General features: G+C 41.8%; 3 protein-coding genes across 4 annotated transcripts; all 3 read right to left on the minus strand.

The window, feature by feature from the left end:
* Nucleotides 1-1,339: 1,339 nt before the first annotated feature.
* aar2 (AAR2 splicing factor) lies at nucleotides 1,340-3,996 on the minus strand. The gene is made up of 4 exons (XM_088369795.1): nucleotides 3,789-3,996; nucleotides 2,939-3,713; nucleotides 2,470-2,699; nucleotides 1,340-2,256 (listed from the first exon to the last, which is right to left on the minus strand). Exons 2-4 carry the CDS (start codon nucleotides 3,702-3,704, stop codon nucleotides 2,089-2,091), a joined length of 1,164 nt encoding a protein of 387 aa, XP_088225921.1. The 5' UTR covers nucleotides 3,705-3,713; nucleotides 3,789-3,996; the 3' UTR covers nucleotides 1,340-2,088.
* A 72-nt stretch (nucleotides 3,997-4,068) lies between these two features.
* On the minus strand, nucleotides 4,069-5,985 carry LOC148401765 (uncharacterized). Of its 2 annotated transcripts, none has more exons than XM_088369180.1 (5): nucleotides 5,728-5,985; nucleotides 5,141-5,275; nucleotides 5,014-5,067; nucleotides 4,762-4,902; nucleotides 4,069-4,553 (listed from the first exon to the last, which is right to left on the minus strand). In XM_088369180.1, exons 1-5 carry the CDS (start codon nucleotides 5,728-5,730, stop codon nucleotides 4,428-4,430), a joined length of 459 nt encoding a protein of 152 aa, XP_088225306.1. In that variant the 5' UTR covers nucleotides 5,731-5,985; the 3' UTR covers nucleotides 4,069-4,427. The 2 variants fall into 2 exon arrangements, with proteins under 2 accessions (XP_088225306.1, XP_088225304.1); XM_088369178.1 differs by having other exon boundaries at nucleotides 4,762-4,905; nucleotides 5,728-5,972.
* A 63-nt stretch (nucleotides 5,986-6,048) lies between these two features.
* prpf6 (PRP6 pre-mRNA processing factor 6 homolog (S. cerevisiae)) lies at nucleotides 6,049-13,193 on the minus strand. Its single transcript, XM_088369177.1, has 21 exons — nucleotides 12,966-13,193; nucleotides 12,104-12,266; nucleotides 11,905-12,023; nucleotides 11,754-11,832; nucleotides 11,485-11,661; nucleotides 11,231-11,359; nucleotides 10,877-10,971; nucleotides 10,633-10,789; nucleotides 10,262-10,424; nucleotides 10,067-10,185; nucleotides 9,769-9,987; nucleotides 9,395-9,517; nucleotides 9,196-9,317; nucleotides 8,982-9,120; nucleotides 8,712-8,831; nucleotides 7,964-8,140; nucleotides 7,762-7,895; nucleotides 7,575-7,666; nucleotides 7,388-7,502; nucleotides 7,182-7,308; nucleotides 6,049-6,796 (listed from the first exon to the last, which is right to left on the minus strand). Exons 1-21 carry the CDS (start codon nucleotides 13,151-13,153, stop codon nucleotides 6,644-6,646), a joined length of 2,910 nt encoding a protein of 969 aa, XP_088225303.1. The 5' UTR covers nucleotides 13,154-13,193; the 3' UTR covers nucleotides 6,049-6,643.
* Between the last annotated feature and the right edge of the window lie 2,505 nt (nucleotides 13,194-15,698).

Raw genomic sequence — 15,698 nt, forward strand, 5'->3', positions numbered from 1 at the left:
AGCAAGTGGACAGAGAGGAGAGACTCCTTAAATTACTTATCACATATTTTATTCATTTATTTCATTTCAGTAAACCAAAGGCTAGATGATGCTTAATCCCAATTTTAATTGATGTGTTTAATATAAAAATATAAAACTCTTCTTTGGTAGAAATTATCCTACTTTTAGGAAGCATTTATTGACACTATAAAAATAAAAGTTTAGAGGAGTAGAAGTTGCAATGAAAGTTGTTACATTTTCATAGTGGAGTTGTTCTTTTTACAGTTACAAAGCAGTTACATGGAAAGTTCAAATAGAGTATCAATAAACATGTAAAATCATACTGTGAATATATAAAAAGTCTACACACCCCTATTCAAATACCATGTTTTTGCAATCTAGAAAAAAAATTGAGACCAAGATCAATCATTTCACAACTTTTTCCACCAATTTTTTACCTTTAACGTGTGACACTAAATGGGAGGAAGATAAAGAAACATTTTCGAGAGGGAGTAAAAATAAACAACTGAGATAATGTAGTTGCACAAGTGTGCACACCCTCTTATAACTTTGGATGTATAAAACTTCAAACACATTCAAACTCATGTGGCGTCAGCATACACCTGCAACCTTTTGAGGTGCCACTTATTAACCCCAAGTTAAGATTCCATATTTTCTGTCTTTTCTGTGTTCCATGATATAGTATGTAATACCTTAGAAGGTCTTTACCTACCTTGACCTTAATAATGAGATCCCTATGACATTATGGAAGCTCTCTATGGACCCAGAGTTGTGCTGTAAGATGTGACTACAAAAGCCAACTAAAACAGCTGGGGTCAATCAGGCTTTTGAACAGGGGTGTGTAGACTTTTTATATCCACTATATGTAATAGATATGCCACTTCAAAGATGTGTGCAGCATGTGGTGTGATTGCTTGATTTCAGGTATTTTGTGTTGAGAGGACAAGATGGTGGTGTGCAGCATGTGATCGTTTACAATCAACAAAGCCTAAAAGGGTAGCTCCATGCATGAGTAATCAAAAAGCATCAGTTGATGAATAATTGATTGACATTATACACCCATGGTGAAACACCTCGCGTGTTCAGTCACATATAATGAACATTAAACTGCTGAGTCAAGAAGTCAAAAGCATTGTCGGTGGAAAAGAGTTTGCGAGTGAAAGCAGACTTCTTCAAGAGGGTTTTTTTTCTCATCGTCACAAAGCCTAAAATCATAATCAAGCATTGGACTGTACCAATAATTTGCATCTATATGTCTATATTGGGAATCTAAGATACATTTCACATAATTTAGATAGGTAAATAATTCACAAAATTAGCTGGAAAAATAAATCAAGTCTAAATAAGAATTCCATTTTATTTTTACAAATATAACAATTATTTTCCATTTCTGCGGAACATTTGCAATACCACCATGGACTACGAGAGGACCACCGGTTGTCAATCGCTGCAGAAGATCTTGGCATTTTTTTCTATATCGAGTTTACTCAAAATTTACAGAAGAGGGCAGTTAGTCTGCAGAGCACTGACAGCAAAAAATTAGAGTTGAAAAACAATTTGTTCTTGAAAGTCCAATTCTGCCACCTGGTGCCAGAAGCTGTTACGACAACCTCTTCACAAAAAACTTAGAAAAAAGAAAATGCCTGTTCCTGAATTCCATAACCGTTTTTGAAGAGTGTAACAGGAAGAATATTTATTATTTTGCAAATCAAAAACCAAACTGCTTTTTTCCCACCCGCATTATTTCTGTTTACATCTACAGAAGCATCACCGTCACATTAAATTGCTGCATCACTGATCATAGGGAGATGTCCGTCCATAAATTACCATTACTTCGAGTAGAAGTTCACCCATATTCAAGGAAAAGATTGATTTAGTCATGTATTTTATTTTTCTTCCCAGATTTACAGAAAAAGGCTTTGGAAGAATACCTACTTTTTAAAAATTTCAAACACATATATAGACAAGAAGTTGCAAACAAGTATGAACTTTACAATGTACAGGCTTCCACTATGTGTAACACCACAGTGAGGGACAACTATCTGACATGGAAGCTCGAGCTTGACTGATCTTTTAGTACACGCGAAGTCAGTCCACAGTAAAACCCTCGGGAAGATCCACCACCACGGGCGAATACTCGTCCAAGTCTGCGTCGAAATCCCAGGAAAACTTCTTAGTCAGGTGGGCTTTAAACTTCTCCGCTCTTTTGCGGAGCGCTCCGTCCACTCCAGGTCCGCTGGCCATCTGGAAAAAGTCCTACCAGGAAAAAAAAAAATAATAATAATAAGTTGACTGGACAGGAAAAAAAACAAGTTGAGTTTGGTTAACTCATGTATTGTATTATTATCATTATTATTATTTTGTGTGTCGAGGGTGGGGGAGCCCCAGCGCGTCAGTGAGTTTCACAGTGTTCAATGTGCTTGCGTGAAATAAAACCATTGGTTGGGTTTTGCCCCGTGAAGCTGGTACCTGCAGAGTGGAGGTGAGGAAGTTGTCCTGAGAAACAATGTCCACAAAGAAGTCAGGAGGGATTTCTCCTAGCTGGTGGTAGAGCACGGCAATGAGCCCCAGGTAGAGCTCCTTGTGCTTCTGCATGGCCGTCTCAGCTCGACACAGAAGGCTCAGAAGGCGCTTCCAGTGCTCGAAGCCCTCGTACACGTTTCCCATCAAGAAGCACACAAAGGCAAACTGCAGCTCACCTAGGAAAGGAGTTTTGTGGTCGGGTCATAAAGTTCAACAAAGTCCTCCCCTCCACCGCAGATTTTTTAAACTGCTTGTCGGACTCTTGAGTAGCATTACTCCGTGTGTAAAAATAATCATAGTACATCTTCAAAGCATAGATAAACAAACCGGTAAGGATATTGCTTTATCCGTCAACCCGACCAATGATAAATTTAGTCAACAAAGACGAGTAGTAATGAGCAAGGAAAACACTTACCAAGCAGGTCGAGAGGCCTCTCTTGGTGGTTCTCGTTGAGCACAGTCTCCAGGGCGTAGGTGAGGTCCAGGCTGCACTGTGTTATCTGGGCAGGTGTGGCCCCCGCTGGGTAAGTCTTCTCTGGGATGACAGAGAAGCGTAGTTGTGTCCCCTCCCTCTGCTTCATCTTGGGAAGCCTGTCCAGTCCCTCCTTCATGGTCTGGCAGGCCGTGTCGTTCCTCGGCTGCTCAGCCCGGTCCTTTGTGTGTCGGAACTCTGTCTCGGGAATAACGTCGCTGAAGGCACATATTCGTCCAGAGAGCGGCTGCAAGTTTTTGGCCACCTCCTCACTCAGTCGGTCTGTGAGGGACACCCACTTCCTCATTACCTCATAAGGATAAGGCCCAAGGTATGGGTCCAGATCCTGCAAATTTGCTCGGACTCTGCTCACTTCCTCCTCATTCTGGGTGGCAGAGAAGTCAAAATCCTCTTCTTTGGGGTTCCAGTTAGCCAATAGGAGGTCTCTTGGTTTCAGACTGAGAAACAAGCCGGTCTTTGGGCCCACTTCTCCTCCACAGCTTGGTGGGTTGACAGAGCAGTAGTTGAGAAAGTGCAGTCCTGGGGGGATCATCTTGATACCCTGGAAGCGTGGACCAACCTTCCAACTTTTGCAGTCAATGCCAAATTCTGTGCCCTGAGGGACTCCAAGCAGGACCAGGGTGGCCCCCTCCTCAAACAGCCTCCGAGCAACATCGGGGTCCATGTCTACACTGCTACTGCTAGCCATTTCTGGAATCTAAATTCGGCAAAAAATTTGACGGGGGGAAAATGTCATTGCTAGTTTCTACCATTTGCATACGTTCATACTTACGTTTTTTTGCAGAATTTCTTCAGTGTTCGGCACAGTTGACACGATGACGCTACGATACGATTTTTGTGGCAAGACGTTATTCACAGAAATAATATTTTTAATAGATCGTTCGTGATTGATTAACTAGATCGTGTGATGTTGTGATGTTTATGTGATGTTTCGCTTCCGGAAGAAACGGTGCACGGGCATGTCCTGGTGTAAATTGAGCCCGGAAAGCAACAAATGTTTTTGTGAAAAGGTTCCTACTAACATAAACTAAAAAAAAAAGTACCCATTACGATTGTATTGAATAACTTTTTTTACTGCTGAAATTGCTGTTATGAACCAGTACTGACAGTTTTACAGTTTCAAAGACATTACATTTTCAAAAAAACAAAAATTGACACATTTGGCAGAAAACACGTATGTTTAACAGGAATGGTTGGTCACAAATACGTCACAAAAAGAAACAGCTTAGAAAATTGACACATAGTTATAAAAAACAATGTTCACAATAATATATGAAGCCAAGATATTTTTGATGATGCTTACAGTCAACGTATTGTACATCCATTCATTCACAAATCTAGATGATACTCAGTGTAGGGAAGAAAATAAGTCAGTTTGACAATCGCCATCAGTGACACAGCTTTATATGCTTTACAGAGAGACATTCTGAAGTTTCTGCCAACAATTTATTAGTGCTTTGATAGCTTTAATTAACCTGATCTTATTTCTCTTCTTTCCTTGAATTTTCTTGACATCTGTACAAGAAACAGTCTTACCCTGGAATAATGAAAGAAAGCTGTTATTATTTGAAAAAAAAGATGTGACCTTCCATTCAACATTGACACTGTTATTTTCAAGTTTACAACCAAAAAGGATGTCTGACCCTTAATTGTCCCCTTGTTTGGTAATTTGCTAATTAGTGATTGATAATTATGAAAATAAAATAAACTATTACAGTTAACAATCCTAGTACTTGGCATCTCACCAGGGAATTTGGACTGCAGTTAAGAACAATGAGTCTCTCCATGTTGTCAAGAGGCCGATCCAGGTCCGAGGGGCGATTGACACCTCGCTGACAGCGCATCCGCTGAGTCATTACAAAGATGGAGCGCAGGATGTGATGAGTCTGCTATTTTTGATGACAGTACAAATAAGTGACAGTACAAATAAGTGTAAAAAAAATCAATAATAATTATTACTCATTGCCATGTCCGTAGTGAGGGAGTACAACTCCTACCTTTCCGGGACAGGGGTCCCTTGCTTTGGGCGTATCATTTGAATCTGTCAAATTCTATAAACAAAGCATGACAAACATTTGGACTGATAACCCATTGTGTCACAATGAGACCACTGAGCCCGATTACCAGATTCTGTAGCTCCACAAAGATGACCTCGCTGTACGAGCCCAGTATTTCTTGATAGTTACATCTACGTTTTCCACAAGAGGTGACCAATAAGAGAAGTGCCAGGACACTGCTGAGTACCTTTCCAGTTTGACACTTTGAGAAACAAAGAGGGCAAAATCGAAAAATGCCATTCAATGTCAGATTTGGCCTTTTAGGCATAGACAATTTTAACACAATAAAAAAATTATTTGTGGAGCACCACAAATAAGCATCAGGAATACTATAGGCTGCATGCTTAAAATGCTGGGTTAAAAGCAACCGAATTTGACCCTACATCCTGGGTTGTTTTGCCCAAATCAACTCTTTTTTTTTGTATAGAACAACTCAGCAAATTGGTTTTATTTTTGCAAAACACAAAGTTGGGTCAAATTGAGTATCAAGCTAATTTATATTGTCATCAGCCAATAAGATTTTACTTTATACAACTGCGTAGGAAAGTTGATGACATAGCATATTGGGAAAGTGCAGTAATTAACCTTGTCGGAATGTTTATTGTGATAACAGTTAAACTTCCATAGTTACCTAATAACTAAAAGCACACTCACCATTTATATCATCTTCAACCTGCAGATCGACAGACGAGCAAACTGCCACCTGAAGAGTCAGGATTCACCTGGATCAAGTTCTATGCAAACCTCATCTGGCAGCACAAAAACTTCCAAAAAAGGATGCAGTGAAGCGTACATTCCTTATCCAATGTCACCTCGGCTCTATTTTCATTCCCAGTCGTGGATGGCTTCCTCTTGGCTTGATTTAATCGTGGTCGTGCCAAGTCAAAGAAAATAATAACCACTTTTGCTCACGCGGCATGTGAAGAAAATTGTGTGCTCACTTCTGACAAATGCACAAGAATAGCAGCAAGGGGAGGTGGTGCAACAATTTATTGTTGGCCAATAAAGTATTGCGAATCCATGTCTAACAAACTACAAAAACAAGACTACAACCGGACAAGGAATGCGATAAAAACAAAATAATGGAGAACGAGTAACTCCTGAGTTCTACCTAAACACTAAGGTGACATCAAGAGACACATTTCTGTCTCTCTCACGCTGTTTTTCTTTTCCTCTTCTACACAAGGATCGCAGGAGTGCTGGATTCTCACTGCTGTCGAAAGGGGTTGCTAGTTTACAACACAAGCAACAATGTCTCATTACGCTGTTTTCATATCTCATTGAATATACAATTTGGAACACTTGCAATAATATTTGGGATTCAGCTGCACACATGGATTGAGATTTAATCACCATTATGTCATCATCGAGCAGTCACGGTCTAAAAAAAAAAAAAAAGTCAAACAGCAACTTGTATTTTCAATTTGTTATGAAAGCCTTATTTCACAGGTGATCACAAAGCCAGAGGTACTCAATTTACATTGTGTCTGCTGCAAAAGGGCAAAACTAAGCAAAAAAGCTGAGCTGTGTAATTTGATTTGCTTCATGTGTTGAGTCCAGCTACTCAGTCTCAGAATGTGTTTTTGATCTTGCTTGCAACTTGTGCAAGAATCTCTGTTGTCTTCTTTTGCCAGTTCAGAACATGTTTAGACTCAGCGCACCACAACTCTCCATGACGTGGCTCAGCATTCTCACAGCGCTTGCGCACTTCTTCCTGCTGCTCCTATTGGATGACAGTGAGTATTAGAACTAAGGCCCGATTGTTGTGGACTTTAATGGCCAAAGTTTTGGCAATAACTGATGAATCAGAATATTAACTTTTATAAGAACATATAATACATCTATTATTATCTGTGACATTTGCATTGTGAAAGTCCCAAATAGAAATGTGAGCTGTGACACTCACAATGGGACACCCAGGGGGACTTTGATCTCAATTTCAGTCGACAAAGGCGGCAGTGCCGTATAAAATGTCACTCGCCATCCAATTCTTATTCAATAAACATATTAATTTAAACAATATGTTTATACTCGTGGGGGACACAGAACATTGCAAAGAACATTTTTTAATAAAGCGCCCCTCTATATCTGGGAAAAGGGGATCTTACTTCTGTTCCATGCTGCAGCTCAAACTTGTAGAAGAGAGCCCAAGCATCTCCCAGGTCAGGCTCTATCTTGACTGTGCGGAGGAACCACTCTCTGGCTTTGGTGATCTTCCGCTCACTCCAGAACAACCTAAGGTTACACATTTGCATTGCAACACTGGAACTCACAAGGATTCTTGAACAGAATACATTGAAGGATGCAGTCATACTTAGCTACGGCGAGCAACACATGTGGATCGTGTTCACATTTCTTCAAAGCATCCACACTCTTGGTCTTCCTTTGTGGCCTGGCTTCCAAAAAGACGGCCTCGGCCCACAGGATGCCTGGAAAAAAGACGAATTTGAATTAAATGATTACACTGAATTAAGTTCATCCCGCATTGGTTATACTCTCACCTGAATTAGGACATTCTTGCAGAGCTTTGGCCATCAGTGTGTTTGCAATGTTCTTCAGTCCTGAACGGAATTCTAATCGGACCGATTCCAACCTGGTTAGCGGGAGACACGGGCAAGAAGTCTGTTGAGCGATGATTTTGTGTGTACAAGTTCCTCCCTCTGTTTTCTGTGGTGTGCCTTTCCTCACCACAACTCGGGACTCTGTGGGTTCTTGAGTCGCGCCTTTTCCAGGATGGCTCTGGCTCTGGTCAGCTGTCCCACTCGTTCTTCCAGACGCGATGTCAGAAGCCACAGAGCCACTGAGTTGGGACACTTTTTCAACTGTGTGGAAAATATGGGATGTTAGCCGCTTAGAGGTCAAAATGAGAGCATTTGAATAAGTAGCTCACCCCTTGGTTGTAGGCCTCTCTGGCTTTATCCATGTTGTCACATTGTTCTTCAATTTGGCCCCTCATCATCCAGAGTTTGGGAAAGTCCTCATAGTGTTTCAGGGCCTCGGTGCACAGCTCCTGAGCAGCTTCAATGTTGCCTAACACCCACTCCAACTTCACCGACTTCATAAAAACCTTTCAAGACAACACCCGTTTCTGTTAATATGGCTGCAGTGAACTGAAATGACCCTTTGAGTGTGTGTGCAGCGGCTCAAGTGCCTTATTAATGTCATATCATGACAGCTTTTCAGATGGAGCAGTCAGCAAAGTCAAAAGAAAATCAAGACTCATGGGATGTTATCTGTCAGCAAACAAAATTCTCAGATCACCCAAGAGAGAAAGTGATAAAGTGCACTGCTGTCAGCATCCGTCAGCATGAGCTGAGGTTTCAGAATCGAGCAGGCCCCAACTTGATGCACGAAACACATTATGTTATCAACAGGATTTCTATAAAGTTAAGAACGACACCTGGCACTGCAACTATTTGCAACGCAAAGATGGAACTGAAGGCAACGAAAAGATTCCAAACATGCTGGTTTTATGGTGTTACTTTGTATACTTTGCAAACAAACTAAAGAGTCGTGTACACAGAGGAGTTGAACAGATTCCGAACTCGAACACTGAACAGTGGGGGATCGACAGTGTAGCTGCAGGTCGAAGGATTTGGAGATGGCTCAAGAGGGGAAAGTGGGAAGGAAGAACTCACTCTCGCTGTGGGCGCGCTGCTGCGAGCTTTGGCTAGCAGCCGACGAGCTCTCTCGTACTCGTTATTTTCGGACTCCAGCTTGACAGCAGCCAGCCAGATCTCCTCACTGTTTGGGTTAGCCTGTGGGAGAGAGTGAAGCAGTGTAAATACAATTCATACAGATTTTAAAAAATGGGGTTTACTCATTTGTTAAGCACAGTCGCTGAAACATTAAATATACAGCTTTCTTCAGACTGGAGACTACTTCGTTTTGAGAAGATCCTCGATTACCTGAAAGGCCAGAGCGAGGATACTTCTGGCGGCAGGCACGTCCTCAGCTAGCCACTTGGATTTGGCTCCCATAAGCCAGAGTACCTCCGCCTTTGGACAGTGAGCCACGGCTTTCTGGAGGAGTGTCTCCAAAGACTCCCTGACAGGTACGTGCAAAATATGAACCAGATGATTGAATACATAAGATTGCCCTCGAAGGGAGTCTATTCTTTACCTGGTTCCGTGGTTCTTCTCAAAGTAGGCTGCTCGAAGCCACACACTTTTCTTACTGGGGAACACCTGCAGGGCATGAGCATAGATGGCCCTGGCACACTCCAATGCTCCGTGTGCCACACACTGAAACAAAAATATTAGTATTCAAGGACCCTCGCAGATATCACATCTTTTTTTTAATGACAATTACATATACGCACACTATCAGAGTCCTCCATCCAGGTGTGCTTGCGGTCTTCCTCATCGATGCCTATCCCAATGACTGCTCTGATTACAGCCTGGCAGGTGGCCACGCTACCCGCTTTGTCGCACTCCTCTGCGTCCTGCCAGCAAAGAAGGGCATCGACAGTACATTATTTCTTAGTCTTTTCACCGCCATCTGTTGTACAATTATGACGCACTATGTAGCATGAACACCCGGAGCAACTGATTAATTTTAAATGCAAAGACTTAAATTGACTGTTAGACCGCCACCTGGCCGGAAGATGAGCTTGACTGCCCCAGCATCACCATTCAACAAAAAGTTAGCAAGGCTACCCTGCATGAGAATATTGCGGTATAAACTCAAACACACCTGTATCCACTGCTCTCTGTTGATCTCCACCCCGTTGGCACGCAGTGAGGTGATGGCTCTCTCAATAATCTTTTCCACCATCTGCGTGTTGCCATTGGCCTCCTCCAACTTTGCAGCGGTGATCCAAATGTGGCGGTCGGTGGGGATGTTCTCACGGGCCTTGTTCAAGACGCGTCGGGCGTTCTCGTACGTCTCAAGGCGAGCCAAAGCCAGCCAGAGCTAAAGACCACGGACGGAAAGAGTAAAGAGCTCTGATGGGATTTTTCACATTAGGGAGTCAAAAGGCATCAACAAGTACCTCCACACTTGTTGGGCAACACTCCACTGCTCGGCTCAGCATAATTCTGGCATCTTCTGGCTCCTCCAGCTCGACGGCTGTCTTCCAAAGACGGACTGACTTGGACACATTCTCTAGGGCTGCGTGAATACCAGGAGCCGCTTAAAAACCACACACACAACAAAATGAAGGTGGTACATTAAACCTGAGCCTTACCCTTCCTAAGGACTCTTTTCTTGGCTCTGACATCTGTTTCTAGCTCCGCAGCTCTGATGTAGATTCGGACCGACTGCGGCATGTGGCGGACAGCTTGAGCTACAACAGCTTTTGCCGTGTCACCAGGCTGGAGCCTGGCTGCCTCCAGCCACACGTCCTCGCTCTGATGGACACAGACAACAACCACAGTTTTGCTGAAGGAAAGCCAATAGCTAGTAAATGTTGACCTGTAACATTTATGCAACTAAGACGCATCCTATACCCAGTAGAAGTGAGTGTCAAGGTTCTTGCTTTTGACAACACGCACACGTACACAAAGAAACACATACACTTGCATGTATGCGCTCAGGTCAGTCTCTTTCCTCCTTTACCTTGGGACACATCTCTGTGCCTTTCATGATGAGGTTCCGGGCCACCTGCAGTTTCCCAGTTACTTCTTCCAGCCTGGCTGAGGCAATCCATGCAGGCGGGTGATGAGGGTTCGTCTCCCTCACGGATTTCAATAGCAGACGAGCCTTTTTGATGTCACTGGACAACAAAGAGCATGAGGAAATCAGAAAATACATTGTGGGCAAATAAAGCACATAAACCTTGGGAGTGGCACTGCGCCTATACCTGATGTCTCCTCCGTGTGTGGGGATCATGGAGTTGAGGTCGGTCAGGTAACCTTTCGGATCCACCACCGTCTGACCGCTGACTGAGTCAGACACCTGGTGAAAAAAATAGGCAGACACTTGACAAACAAAATCATGAACTCAACTACTAATTGAAAGGTGAAGTGCTGGCCTGATTACACGGTTGGCAATACTTTCTCATGCAACATCAAATGTTGTCAAGTGTTGGTGTCAGGCAGAATGATGTGCTTGCACCATTTTTCCACAACCCAATAAGCATCTTTCCGAAAATAATTTCTGATGAATATTGGAATCGGCCTCAAAAGATCCCAAAGAGTTGGGCCCAAATGCTTACCTGACTGAGTCTCATATCCATGAGTGTGTTCCTGGCCTGACCAATTTTTCTCATGTCAAGGTCTCCCGTCCCTGGCGTCATCAGCCCTGGCGTCATGCTTCCTGGGTATGGCGTGTTCAGACCACCAAGCTAGAGGAGAGAAAAGACAACAACAGTTGAGTGTTCCTACTTAGCAAGGCTGAACACATAAACCAGCATTAACCAGAACCATATTTTTTCATTCACATTGAATATGTATTTGCATGTCTACCGACCCCCTTCAGAGGATCTACACTGGTGTGGTTTTCTCCTGTCTGAAGGTGCTTGGAAAAAAAGCTGTCCGGAACAGGAGTGAGTTTCTCAAAGCGTGGGTTTCTCTGGCGCTTATTCCTGGCGTCTCCCACTTCAGGAATGCTAAGCCACTCCTCCTCTGAGACCTCTGCCAGTTTCCTCTGTATGGAAAAGAAGAGAAATGAGAGGTTGGGGAATCTGAGGATAAAAGCAGCACATTTGAGAAGATTGGTGGAGTTGTTCCATACTGTACCTTGAGATCTGAAAACTGCTGCTGAATTTTGGGTCGCTCCATACGGTATTTCTCAATCTCCTCCTTTTCTCTCAGCTCCCTTAAAACGCAAAAGAAAGATATTCATCAAAAATCGACTCAGAACTCATAAAAGATGTGCTTTTCAATCAACCTTCTTTCTTTGCGTCTTTCATCCATCCTTTTATCCAAAGCTGAATATATGGCATCTGCTTCTTCATCGTCCTTCTCGTAAGGACCGCTGGAGAACAGGCTCCCCGCATATCCGTTAAACTGGAAAAATTTAGAGTTGCATATTTTCAAGTAAATAAAGAATAAGAGGAGTAGCTCATCCCAAAATGTATACAACGCACCTCATCATAATTAGTGTCATTCAGATCTTCATCATCCTCTTCCTGGTTCTTCTTCATTTGGTCCCCAACCGTTCTCTTTCCTGGGGGTGCATGCCGGTCATCTACTGGATCATTGGCATCACGAGCTGGACCAATGTCAGAACGGGTCGTGAAACCAGTAGCCCTGAAGAACACAATCAAGAAGTGGGTACACGTGTAGCCATTGCAGATGGTCAGAAAGGGTCACTGAATGAATCACACTCTTGATCATTTTCCGCAATATGTGTCAATTTGTGCACACATTTTTTTTGTACGCAGTACTGGCCAGGACCCTTAATGCTAATTTCATGAACTGTATCACATACAAAATGCACTTCATATAGTGTTCTACACCTTACAATGAACTTTAACAACTTATGATGTGTCAATTTGTTTATTTTCTATGTATGCTGGTTGTAAAATTGAACCATACTACATTAGCTGACTGCCGTCAGTGGACTCTGGCTCTTGACCAATGTTTGTTTTGTTTTGTGAAACTTTGCACTTGACTTTTTATAATCACTTTAACCTAATAATTTTCATACGTTGATTGTTTCTGTGTTCAGCAAGAATGTCAATGAAAAGAAAGATGAAAAAGTTGTATAACTTTGTCACTCATTTTAAATATCAAAAAACAAAAGGGTATATTAATACTGATGTCGTGTAAATCAATTGAAATTTTATAAGCACACCTGAATCAGGCTCATCTTTATATTAGCCTTGATTTTATTATATTACAGAGTAATCATAAGTTACTATGCACCATGTTCATTAGGAGGAAGAATTAAACTAGTTAAATTCACGGACAGGTATAGTTAGCAAAAAGGCTAAAACGTTAGCTTACCCTCTGCCCAAACCGGGAACGTAGCCTAGTGGGGCAGGCATCCCCAGGAAGGGTTTCTTCTTTTTCCCCATTAGCGGGGAGGCGAGAGGAATAACCGGTGCACCACCGGCTGCTCCCGCTGCTCCGGTGGCTGCTGCGTTTGTTTTAGGGGCATTTTTAGAAGGCGGTTTAGCTACACTGGCGGACATGTTTTCGACGCACACGACGAAGCTGCGCGATACCGGAAAAACAATACGGTCACATCCGCCTATTAAAATTGACAACGTTTGATTTGGAACAGCGCTCCTACTGGAAAGGAGTGTTCACGTTGTCAAATTATCATAGTTTAGCAGACGCACATTTTTTTATAAATACAAAGTGTGCCTTTGTGTAGGTATTGTGTAGATAATATTTAATTTGCAATAACAGGAATGAGGACGGGACTTAAAATAACTGGACCAAGTTTGTGTTCCATTTGGTTGTCATACAGTCAGCAGCCACAGAAAGGCGCTATAGCCATAATCCAATTGCTTATAGCAACTTGGTTCTTTTAATTATAGTGTGTTATTTTGGTGGTACTTTGCATATTATCTTTTACACGCACATGCACACACACACACGCACTTACAGGATTTAACAAGGTTGAAAAAAACAAAACGAAAAAACTAAATATCATGCAACACTTTGTTTACTAAATATGGGCAAGTATTTACATTTTCAAATAATTCAAAAGGATCACCTCCACAATATTCCACAGTCTTATCACTGGTAAGGTATTTTTAGAACAAGAGCCAAACACATGGTCTTTGGGCTACTTGGTGCCTTTGGTCAACATGTTGGTGACCCCTGATATGACTTCTCCAAGATCTTTAAGAAAGTCTTCCCACAACTATGAAAGCCACGATACTATAGCTGCAAAGTTGAGAATATTGTAGCATTTCTCAGCATTTGTCATTTCTAATGGTGAAGCTGTCCTTGTCCAATTAGTCAGCATGTCTCAAACTCAAGGCCTGGGGGGTAGATCCGGCTAGTGATATCAATTTATGTGGCCTATGAAGGTAAATAATGTGTCAACTTCATGCTTCTTACCATTTGTCATCGCTTTTAACAACATCAAATTGAGACAAGACAAGGTTTTTCTATTGATTGCCCCCCCCCCCCCATTCATGTCAAATTGAAAAAGAGTTCAACAAACCATTCACTGGCTTCTGATTTCAAAACTAGTTATTCATAATTTTTTGTGTAAATGTGATAATGTAGGTCGATCATACATTCATGTGGGTTCACAATCATAACGACCCTCTGATGGAAACCATAGCAACGATGTGGCTCCTGACAAAAACCAAGTGCGACATCCTCGAATTAGTGTAATCATTACAGAATGTTTCATTCATCAAAAAACAAACAATTTAGTTGCATAATCCAGTATGCCCTTGATGACATTATTTAAAGACCTTATATTATGGCATTGTGTGGTAAATTAGCTTGGCCTATTATATACTCACCATATTGAAGAGACTGTTCAAAATTGAAACAGTAGATTACAGTAATTCTAATTAACAGGACGACTCAGAATGTTATCCCTTGAGGAAAACTGGCTCCAGATACCGCATCAACTTGTTTCAATGATGTTTCACTTCACCCATTCACGCCTTGGCATGAGCCTTCACATTTTTCTTCATTTAAACGGCCAGCAGCATAGACATTATCATGCTCATGGGAAAAGGTGCTTTGATGAAAATGTACTGCCTGACAAAACACTGGCGAGGACTAATTTAAAAACCAAGTACATCTCATTTTATTCAGCTTTCATGATGTTCCTGTTACTTTTATGTGATGAGTGTCTTATAACATTATGCACTGCTTGAATTAACATCACTGGCCTGCATAATTGGTGAGAGAAAGTAGTAATGGAACAGTAAAAAATTGTCGGGTCGTCTAACCGCATACAGAATGGTCTATTGTTCTATTTTACATAGTTTAAGTATTCATCTGCTCGATCTAGCATGTCCAAATAGCTTTCCTACAACCTTCACCAACACAGACATCTGAAGAAGTTGTTGCCTTCAAACCTTAGTTGAACACAGAGTGCCGAGCGGAGTCAGAAAATACAACAATAGGTTAATGAAATAAATGTAATGCTATTTTTTCCCATAACCTCTTTCTGGTTAGGTTACATTTATTATTTTTACTCATATTGTAAGGCATCAGGTCGACAAGATACAGGTTTGGTGAGATCATGAGACGACAAAGTTAATGACATACTTTCGTACATCCGCCAAGACACACACTCGCACACACACAAAGAAACACTAATGCATCATTCATATAGTCTGAGTGGCAATGGCAAGTTAATTTTAGCTCATTAAAAACCAGTGATGGTAGATAGGACACTGACATTATCGTTTTTCCGCTATTACACACACAGGTAAAGCTCAAATGGCATCTGTTGGGTTTAGGCACAAAGTGATATCTACATGGAATAATATCCGGACAGGATGAATGATTTGTTGAGCTCTGATTAGACACTGTTATAACAAAGAAAAGTGTCCTTGTAAAAGGTCAACTCTAAACTGCTTTTTTTTTTTTAAAGTAACAACCCTACGGTACAGCCCAAATAGAGTCTCTTTTTTTGTTTTTTTGCCACAGATGCTCAAATGGAATTATTGATCCACTAAACTGGGCCTGACAGCAAACTTTTCACACTGATGATGAGAGCTAGAAACTGAGGCTGTGCAAAGGCGACAAAGGCTG

Source organism: Syngnathus floridae, chromosome 2, assembly GCF_059516105.1.
Source record: "Syngnathus floridae isolate MCC-2025c chromosome 2, RoL_Sflo_1.0, whole genome shotgun sequence".
Classification (NCBI taxonomy): Eukaryota; Metazoa; Chordata; class Actinopteri; order Syngnathiformes; family Syngnathidae; genus Syngnathus; species Syngnathus floridae.